At 39.8% G+C, this 10637-nt stretch overlaps 1 protein-coding gene across 1 annotated transcript in view; it reads right to left on the reverse strand.

Annotated features, from left to right (window-relative positions):
* The window catches only part of LOC140237116 (uncharacterized), a 29094-nt gene extending 19969 nt beyond the window's left edge, over positions 1-9125 (reverse strand). Inside the window, exons 1-2 of the mRNA XM_072317058.1 lie at positions 8981-9125; positions 1427-1503 (exon numbers count right to left, since the gene is read on the reverse strand). Of these exons, the coding sequence (XP_072173159.1) occupies positions 1427-1503; positions 8981-9125 (222 nt within the window). The remainder of the gene's footprint in view (positions 1-1426; positions 1504-8980) is intronic.
* Positions 9126-10637: the final 1512 nt, after the last annotated feature.

The following is a 10637-nucleotide window of genomic DNA, read 5'->3' on the forward strand; positions in this document are numbered from 1 at the left end:
ATTCGAGGCTGTTAGTGCGTCGCAAGGAGAAGATATAGAAATTGAGGACAAGCATATTCTCATCTTTATTCAACTTGGAGTGCCAAAATATGTCTATGCGTGTGCATAAATTAAAGATAAACAAAAACCGGACTATATTACCGTGGAGCTACATTATTTCAGTGAGGTTTCTTTCCACCTCTCTGATATTATTACGCGGAGTTTCTAAATAAAACTAATCATATAATAATGACACTTATACAAGCTCTATTGTCAGGGTTTCGCGGGGGTTAGGCGTACAAAGTTTGTTAGCTATTAGACACGTAGAGTGTTCCGTGGAATCGAACACTTATCGCGTTGCATTACATTTCCTTTTATAGACACTTTCGTCTTGACAAATAATCAGTCAACACTTCGCTTCAAAATTAGCAGTACCCGAGCGCTGCCCTGGTGGTATATTGATGTTCACGAATGCATAACGTTATGATTATTTTTCTCCCTTTTTCTGTCAGTTAGATTAATCTTCACCTTATAGAACGCGACATATATGCTGTAACTACATGCACTGCTCTGTCTTTTGATGATAAAATGTCAAATTGCCAAATGAATCATATCAGACATAATTATTAGTGAAAATCTCAAATCACCTGTTAATGTGTACAATCTCAGTATGCCATGTACGCCATTAAACATAGATAATGTCGATCAGGCGTCCCCGTTAGGCAATATTGGTTAACTCAAATGAGGAATTCAGAAGCATGACTGACGTTTATAATGTCCTAATCGCCATCATGGTTTTTCATGTCTGCGTATGCGTGCCCGTCACTTCCATATTAAGATTTTGCTTCCGTCCTTATCAGGGGTAAGTCGAGACCCCTCATTCAATCACTATTCATTCGACTCACTGGATGAGATTGCTCTTTCTCGTTACTATAGATGGCAATCATTCGTCTTTTGTTTGTTTGTTTGTTCATTTAATATCCATCGAACATACAGTCTTACCTCAGATAATACTAGTCTAGTATATTGCAATAACACAAAAGGCTTCCACAACATTGTTATGCTGCTAGATATTTTTTTTTCCATTCGCTATTGGTTTCCAGTCTGTTTAGATACATTTTCCTAATCATAATCCGATATGAATATACTGAATGAATGCTTTGATATAAGTACACAAAACAATATGACCCTGGGATAGCATGCCCCAAACGAAATTGCATTTGATTACATATAGGATTGAAGAAAATGTCCACATTGTGCTAATTAAGTTGAATTTGATATAAGCGGAATAAAGTTCAATGCAAAGTGAACAGGATAGTAAATGTTCCTTGGTCATGTTGTTGGTAGACACCCCAACGAATGTTTCGATTTAGATTTCTTTCCTGTTTTTTTTTCTTCAATGTGAAAAGAATGTTTATTAAAGTTACAACTACATCAATGTGCTTACCACATGAGAATAGGCCAGATGCCACGTAACGTTGAATACATCCCCTGGAGCGAAAGTTGTCACTGGTCCACTGGGACCTGTAGGAATAGGAGATAGCAAGGTACCGTTAAGTCATATGATATCATTACATTTGTATACCTCAAATAGCAGCTACATTTAATTCATGAAGATATGGAGATATACTATAGTCTCCATAGATATCACATACAGAATATATATCATTATACCGGGCACTATACATAAAACAGATGGGCGGCGCTGTGGCATAGTGGATACGACTCCCAACTCCAACCCAATCGGAAGACATGAGTTCGATTTTCCCCAGTGCTCACGCCCTTGGACAAGATTTTTTTTTTTTTTTTACTCACCATGTCCCTCTCGACCCAGATTTATAAATGGATCCCTAGCAACGCTAGGGTTATAATAACTACAGGACCCTCTGATAGAGCAGTGGAAACACTGAAGAGGCTTCCCTGGATAAATAACACCTTATCATTTTCATTATTTTAGGTCTACACTTTTTTTTGGGGGGGGGGGATTGACGCGTTCAAACTCGCAAGTGCAAAACAAAACCTCAACAAAACAATTAAGTCATCTAAATAAAACAGATGAGTCTGATCATGCTGTATTCTTAGTTGCTATATCATCTTATTGAAAATTAAATGAAAAAGATTCAACAAAATATAACGAATCGGACTATTATGGCACCATATTTTCCTCCATAGGCTTCAATTCAATTCAATTCAATTCAATTCAATTCAATTCAATTCAATTCAAGTCAATTATTTCCATTCTTCTTTTTCCAACAAAGCATAACACATAATAAATCTGGAATAACATCATAAACATAAACATTCGACTTTGCAAAAGATAAATGATACAGATAAACAAAAGAATGCATACTGGCAGAAAATACAAAGTTATGCTTCAGTTGAGAAAAAAAAAAGAATTGAGAGGTCCACTAAAAAGCAAGCTTGTATGTTGTGACCCGCTGAAAAAAAAAACAAACCTTATGAATTACTTATTTACAAACACTTATCTCAGATATAATTTACGACAGAACGGAACACAAAAACATGACACGACTTGACAGAATAGATGGAAAGAATGGAAGGAGAAAAAGGGGAATGGTCTCACTGTCTTGTCTCACTTAGGAGCTAGTCTCACTTTGGAGCTTGTCTCATTTAGGAGCTAGTCTCACTTTGGAGCTTGTCTCACTTAGGAGCTAGTCTAACTTAGGAGCTAGTCTCACTTAGGAGCTAGTCTCACTTTGGAGCTAGTCTCACTTACGAGCTAGTCTCACTTTGGAGTCTCATTTTGGAACTTGTCTCACTTAGGAGCTAGTCTCACTTTGGAGCTTGCCTCACTTTGGAGCTTGTCTCACTTTGGAGCTAGTCTCACTTTGGAGCTAGTCTCACTTACGAGCTAGTCTCACTTTGGAGCTTGTCTCACTTTGGAGCTAGTCTCACTTACGAGCTAGTCTCACTTTGGAGCTAGTCTCACTTTGGAGCTTGTCTCACTTTGGAGCTAGTCTCACTTTGGAGCTTGTCTCACTTTGGAGCTTGTCTCACATTGGAGCTAGTCTCACTTACGAGCTAGTCTCACTTTGGAGCTAGTCTCACTTTGGAGCTTGTCTCACTTTGGGGCTAGTCTCACTTTGGAGCTAGTCTCACTTTGGAGCTTGTCTCACTTAGGAGCTAGTCTCACTTTGGAGCTAGTCTCACTTTGGAGCTTGTCTCACTTTGGAGCTTGTCTCACTTAGGAGCTAGTCTCACTCTGGAGCTTGTCTCACTTTGGAGCTAGTCTCACTTTGGAGCTTGTCTCACTTACGAGCTAGTCTCACTTTGGAGCTTGTCTCACTTTGGAGCTAGTCTCACTTTGGAGCTTGTCTCACTTTGGAGCTAGTCTCACTTTGGAGCTAGTCTCACTTTGGAGCTTGTCTCACTTTGGAGCTTGTCTCACTTTGGAGCTTGTCTCACTTTGGAGCTTGTCTCACTTAGAAGCTAGTCTCACTTAGGAGCTTGTCTCACTTTGAAGCTTGTCTCACTTTGGATCTAGTCTCACTTTGGAGCTTGTCTCACTTTGGAGCTAGTCTCACTTAGGAGCTAGTCTCACTTTGGAGCTAGTCTCACTTTGGAGCTTGTCTCACTTTGGAGCTTGTCTCACTTAGGAGCTAGTCTCACTCTGGAGCTTGTCTCACTTTGGAGCTAGTCTCACTTTGGAGCTTGTCTCACTTTGGAGCTAGTCTCACTTTGGAGCTTGTCTCACTTTGGAGCTAGTCTCACTTTGGAGCTAGTCTCACTTTGGAGCTTGTCTCACTTTGGAGCTTGTCTCACTTTGGAGCTTGTCTCACTTTGGAGCTTGTCTCACTTAGAAGCTAGTCTCACTTAGGAGCTTGTCTCACTTTGAAGCTTGTCTCACTTTGGATCTAGTCTCACTTTGGAGCTTGTCTCACTTTGGAGCTAGTCTCACTTAGGAGCTAGTCTCACTTTGAAGCTTGTCTCACTTAGGAGCTAGTCTCACTTTGGAGCTTGTCTCACTTTGGAGCTTGTCTCACTTAGGAGCTAGTCTCACTCTGGAGCTTGTCTCACTTTGGAGCTAGTCTCACTTTGGAGCTTGTCTCACTTACGAGCTAGTCTCTCTTTGGAGCTTGTCTCACTTTGGAGCTAGTCTCACTTTGGAGCTTGTCTCACTTTGGAGCTAGTCTCACTTTGGAGCTAGTCTCACTTTGGAGCTTGTCTCACTTTGGAGCTTGTCTCACTTTGGAGCTAGTCTCACTTTGGAGCTTGTCTCACTTAGAAGCTAGTCTCACTTAGGAGCTTGTCTCACTTTGAAGCTTGTCTCACTTTGGATCTAGTCTCACTTTGGAGCTTGTCTCACTTTGGAGCTAGTCTCACTTAGGAGCTAGTCTCACTTAGGAGTCTCACTTTGAAGCTTGTCTCACTTTGGAGCTAGTCTCACTTTGGAGCTTGTCTCACTTTGGAGCTAGTCTCACTTTGGAGCTAGTCTCACTTTGGAGCTTGTCTCACTTTGGAGCTTGTCTCACTTTGGAGCTTGTCTCACTTTGGAGCTTGTCTCACTTAGAAGCTAGTCTCACTTAGGAGCTAGTCTCACTTTGGAGCTTGTCTCACTTTGGAGCTAGTCTCACTTTGGAGCTTGTCTCACTTTGGAGCTAGTCTCACTTTGGAGCTAGTCTCACTTTGGAGCTTGTCTCACTTTGGAGCTTGTCTCACTTTGGAGCTTGTCTCACTTTGGAGCTTGTCTCACTTAGAAGCTAGTCTCACTTAGGAGCTTGTCTCACTTTGAAGCTTGTCTCACTTTGGATCTAGTCTCACTTTGGAGCTTGTCTCACTTTGGAGCTAGTCTCACTTAGGAGCTAGTCTCACTTAGGAGTCTCACTTTGAAGCTTGTCTCACTTAGGAGCTAGTCTCACTTTGGAGCTTGTCTCACTTTGGAGCCAAGTGGTGTGGTAAATAAGGCTTTCAACGTAGAAACGAGAGTTCTTGGGTTCGAATCCTGTACTCACAATTGTACGTCCTTCGACTCCAAAATGTACCCACAATATTCTCTTTGACCCAGGTGTTAAATTGGTATCTGGAATCTATTGACAGGAAAATTCGGAAAAGCTGTGCCTCCTGGGTTAAAGAGGCTTAATAAATTATTATCATTGTTATTATTATTAATATCATTATCATTATTATTATTATTATTATCATTATCATTATTATCAGTAGTAGTAGTAGTACTAGTAGCAGTAGTAGTAGTAGTCGTAGTAGAAGTATCATCATCATCATCGTCATTTTCATTATCACTATAGCTACAGTATAATGATTACCATTACGTATATCCAAGCAGTCATACAGTTGTATCCAGCATAATTCGATCAGGCTTGTTATGCAGTATACACTTCTACGAGAAAAAACAAACTACGAATGAGTATGTTATACTGAGTGTTCAACGTAGTATCAGAGTTAAATGCTGTTTTCTCATTTCGTGTCGATGAACACTGCTCCGAACAACCGCCATAAATTTCTAGATGGGTTGTCATGGCAACTAAAAGCCTGCATTGTTATATCGGTGTGACGCAGAGCTACGTGAAGGATTCTACTAATTCTTTCGCCACAAATCAGACAGGTCGTTGTTGTTCATCACTGGTACAGCTGTACTAACTCTGAGAGAGAGGACAATAGCTGGTGTGTTCTTTAATTCGGCAATACATACGTTAAAACGCGTCAGCCTTCCACGAAAAGGCGGAGTCCTTAATAGACAATTGTAATAGAGAAAATTCAAGCATCTATACCATGTATACAGTCAAAAGCGAATTCATCGGGTCCGAGGTACCTTCTTTTGTAGTGTTTGTGGAGATGCAAATCATATCTTGCTTTGATTTCTTTCAGCTGGCTTCTATACAACCATAAATCAACTGCCGAATATAAATTTGGGATCAAGAATCATTAATTATCATTCTTTGCTATTCAAAATGCAGATACATAATATTAGACGTGTATATAGATAAGGATTAGTGCTTGTGTGTCTTGTTAGCATTACACTAAATGCAAGCACTTCTTTTGCTTTCAGAGCACATTAGTCATCATGATAATCTGCACTGATCTATATTTAGTCAAAATATTTTGTTCTCATTATCTTCACACTTAACGATTTTGAATTTAGCAAAATAAATGCAGTTCATATTTCATAACAACGAAAGAACTAGACTAATTAATTATCTCATAATCATCTCCTGTTTTTTAAATCTTCTCCATTTCTGTCTTCATTGCTTTCTGTTAGTTTCTTTCCTTTCTTTTTTACTGTTATATGATCTTCCGGCAGATCTTTTCGCTGTTTCTCTGTAATTCTTCCACCTATCTCATTCACGGTTACTGTAGGTGCAACGAATTTTCTATGGCACCATGGGGCTCCATGATTACACGTTGCTCATTCTACGTTTTGCAGTATAGGAAAAATACACAGGTTACACTATCAGTGCAGTTGCAGAAAGTAATGGCCAATAATCAATAGACACAATGGGTAGATGTAATTGGCTCGTGGCATAAGTATTGATCTTCGAGGGTCTGTGTATCTACTGGCGTAGGATGGTGCCGAGGGCGTGGGTCCATTTAATATTCCGTACACCTCCTGCGCTCTGGGAGCCAACTGGTAACACAACTGTGGCATTGTGGAGCGTGAAATGTGAGTCATTGGGTGATGTTCTGCTTTTTTCGCCCGTTCTACCTTAAAAAAACAATTTGACGCTAGAACAAAGCAGGAGGATTTTGTGTTGTTTGGATGAACAATGTGAGGGAGGAGAGATTTTCAAGCAGGTTTAGAAATTAATCAATAGTATATACAGGCATTGCACTTAAAAACATAACACTGTGTCATGATAAGATGTATGATTATGTTTATAATGTACTCGTATATAAAGAGATTTATAATACAGATTCTGGATTATACCAGCAAGAATAAAGTCTCTTTGTCATGTAACAGGCATACATCATCGAGATATCATTGTTTATCCTACTTTTTTTTTAGGGGAAACGAACGCATCCATCATCCTAAATGCCGGTTGGTTGCGTATGCAAGAACGAAGCAAAACAAATCAACCAACAAAAGAGATACACTGCAGTTATATACGAATGCATCCTCAGAAAACCTTTGTGATTTTGCCATGTGACACTGTGAGAATCACAAATAGTATAGTATAGTAATGTGCTCTATGATATCTAATGTAGGACCTAATACGAATATAACATTGCCCATGGTGTACGGTAAGACACGAGACGACGAACATGTTACAATCACTTCCCGCCCTGAAAAAGACTAAAAATAATAATCAAGAGAACCCTACGTACTGCTCTTGGTAATTATCTTTTGCATAACATGATTATTGAACCCTGCGCTGAAACACAATAAACAGTTGTCATCAGAGGATCTCTGGGAAATTGTCCAACCTTGAATGCTTCGGTTCATTTCCATTTATTTATATATATTCTGGGGCAAAACGGTGTAAAAAATCAATAGACAGCTAGTGCTCACTATTGTCTCGTTGACGTTTTTGTTAAGTTTGCCTCTCCACGATTGAATGAACTGTACAAACCGAAGGCATGAGAATGCTACAAATTGCATCTCTCAACTTAGTTATAATTCTGAAGACAGGTCATGTACAGGGAGTCTCGCCTTGCAACATGCTTTGGAATATGTATCAGGGCAATTATCCCCCGAGGGCAATTACCCCCCCCCCCCCCCCCCGGCTGGATACTGGTTAGTGATATGGTTAGAGTAAAGATTATGGTTATAGGGTTAGGATTAGGGTACATAGGTAGGGTTGGGATTAGGTTCAGGATTAGGATTGGGGTTAGGGTCAGGTGAAGGGGAAGGGGTAATTGCCCATGCAGGCGGTAATTGCCCGAGACCTTTGAAATAAACATTATCATAACCTAGCAGAATGATTGCTTTCTTGGTGATTTTTTTCTTCTTTTCTGAGCCGTCACCATGATCAACGGCAAGGCGGTGACAGTGTTGTCTGCTCTGTTTGTTTTGTTGTTTTGTTTTTTTTTCGCGCACACTGCATTTCGGACTCTTAGCGTAAAATATTATGTGGACTAACACGTATTCCAATAATGACCAGAGCTGCACTCTCTTCTGCTGTGTAATTTTAAGCGTTCGATTTTGTGTATACACTAACACATTACTATTTCAATGATTATCGGAGCGGCACTTTTTCTAGCACTGCTGTTTTACAAACGTTTCAAGCAAACGTCAACAATCAAAGTATATCTAGACTTCTAGCCTAACAATCAAACTATCGAGCAAGTTCAAAACGTGGGTCTTGGTCTCTTAATCTTGGCTATATACGTGTGGTCCACTAACCCCGCCCCAGAAATACACGCACTTTAATGTAGCAGCTGCTGAGGTGATTACAATGTTAACCTTCCCCGCCCTGATGTGCCACATTTAACATAAAGATCCGATCTAAAGACCAATCTTTTCCGTCAACTTTGTAAATAATGTATGATACTATACAACTGTTGTGAAAACCGCGGGCACCTTTGAACGTCCTCTGCAGACAAATGGCACTATACAATGTTCAGCATCATCATCATCTTCATCATCAAATCAGGACCAATACATTGTTGTGTATCGTCCAGTTTTTCTTTGGCATTATCATGGTTTTCAGAATGGTAAATGGGGTGAGATTAGCCGGACATTTGTATATAGTTGCCCGAGACATCATTCCCATGCACGAACTATATACAGCAGCTTTAGTACCCTCTGTTGGTTATCTACATTACATACCCTTTTCCAGACTACTTAAGATCTCTTTCTGTGGGGTTTAGGCCTTTTAGTGTTTCAGTTTACTCTCTGTAGTTTCGGTAAACCTAGTATGATCCGACATGAGTTGTTATTCGGTTTTGCTGCTTAGCCATGCAGACGACGCTACTTGTGTACTGCTATTTTTGTTACATGTTGATAATAGACGATGCTTGCTGCTGTTTGAATTGAAATACACCACCGCTGTGCTAAACAAGAGGTGTTTGCGTCTTTTGTACTTACTTGACTCCATTCCGCAGGGTCCTTGTGTACGCACATTATCCAAAAAATCAAAAGCAAAGGTCCGGGCAGGTGGAAAGGTTAGCCGAACATGAGCTGTGGCCATGCCGAAAAGGCAAGCGGTGAAGAGAACGCCAAGTCCATACATTTTCTTGTTGCTTCTCAACTCAGTATAGAGCCTACTGAACACAGTGTCAATTGAATTGATGAAAGTAAAGATCGTTTCCCTTTGATTCTTCCTCCTGTATCTCAATCAAGATTTTGAGCCAGGAAAATCTACAAATTAGACTCCTTGTGAAGACTCAGGGATACTTGGGATAAGAGGTGTTATAAATGACGTGTCCGCCAATTATTCCTTTGCGATTGGGGTACAACATAAACGCATTAAAAAAAAAGGAATACGACTCAGCTGACAATAAAAGGTAGCGAGAGTGAGCGTGCGACTCGTGCACTGACGGCGCGCCACAAAATGATCGTCTGAGCTAATCTACTCTTTGCCTTGCGGCCCGGGAGCTGCCGATTCTCTGGTACTCAGCTGTACAGTTCGTAGCACACGAAGTAAGTGTTAGTGACGTCATTTCTTGTCTGACCACTCACGTTCACGGAACAGCCGCCATTGTTTGAGGAACAATGAATACGGCATTGACTGCGTTTTGGGGGTGTTTCAGTGGGCAAAAGACACCAGCTTGTACCAAGAATAGTTTATGTTTATGCATTTACGTAGAAACTTTCCGGCCTTTATACGGAGTAACCCCTCAAAAGCATTGAAAGGTTGTCCTCCCATTTTGAATTCTGATTTTATGTGTGTGTGTGTTTGTGTGTGCTTTTCTTAACTTCGTTTTGAATCGTTGATTTTAGCTAGTCACTATGACTGTGCGACATATTTCTAGGGCAGGAGCTGCATGTACGATGACAGGGCGTCCTTTTTCTGGGTCATCAAATGTAATCAAAGTGTAAATGAATGGCAGAAAAGAACGATTAAACATGTTAGACATAATCGAAATTAATTCGACTCAACCGATGAACTGCAATTTGCAATTGCCTGCATAATTTATGCAAATGGTATATTCCACACTTAACCTTCAGCACCCTTCCTTATCAATATACACGTAGATATAATAAGTTTCATCGAACGTATTTAACAACATAATGGTTAGGGATATCATTTGAAAGTCATCTTTAATTCCGAATGGAATAATTTATATCTGAATCTTCTTGTTTTTCTCTTTTTCTTCTCTGGTATATTTCATTATTTGCATATAGATATTAATAGTAAGTTTTGATAATGGGTATGGAATGGGGTAGGAGGTGGAGGGGGGGGGGTGGGGAGGCATGTAACCGGTATCTGAATTGGTCACAAAAAAATGTAAAGGACATAAATTAAAAGGGAATATTTTGGTTCACATTAAAACCGATTTGTAGCTTTGGTTTGGTCATCATAACAATATTATTTTTTGTTATATCTTATACATGAGCGTCTAAATGCGTTCCGAAGCAAGGTATAGTTTTCTACACATTTTTTACCTTTCAGATTACACGTCCACATAGCACCTCCGAACAAAGATTCTGCCAATCACATAATCTGTTAATCATTGCCAAAGAACAAGGAACATAATGATTTACCGTTTAGTTTAGTTTCAGTTTATTTTATTTAATCACG

Source organism: Diadema setosum, chromosome 13 (genome assembly GCF_964275005.1).
Source record: "Diadema setosum chromosome 13, eeDiaSeto1, whole genome shotgun sequence".
Classification (NCBI taxonomy): domain Eukaryota; kingdom Metazoa; phylum Echinodermata; class Echinoidea; order Diadematoida; family Diadematidae; genus Diadema; species Diadema setosum.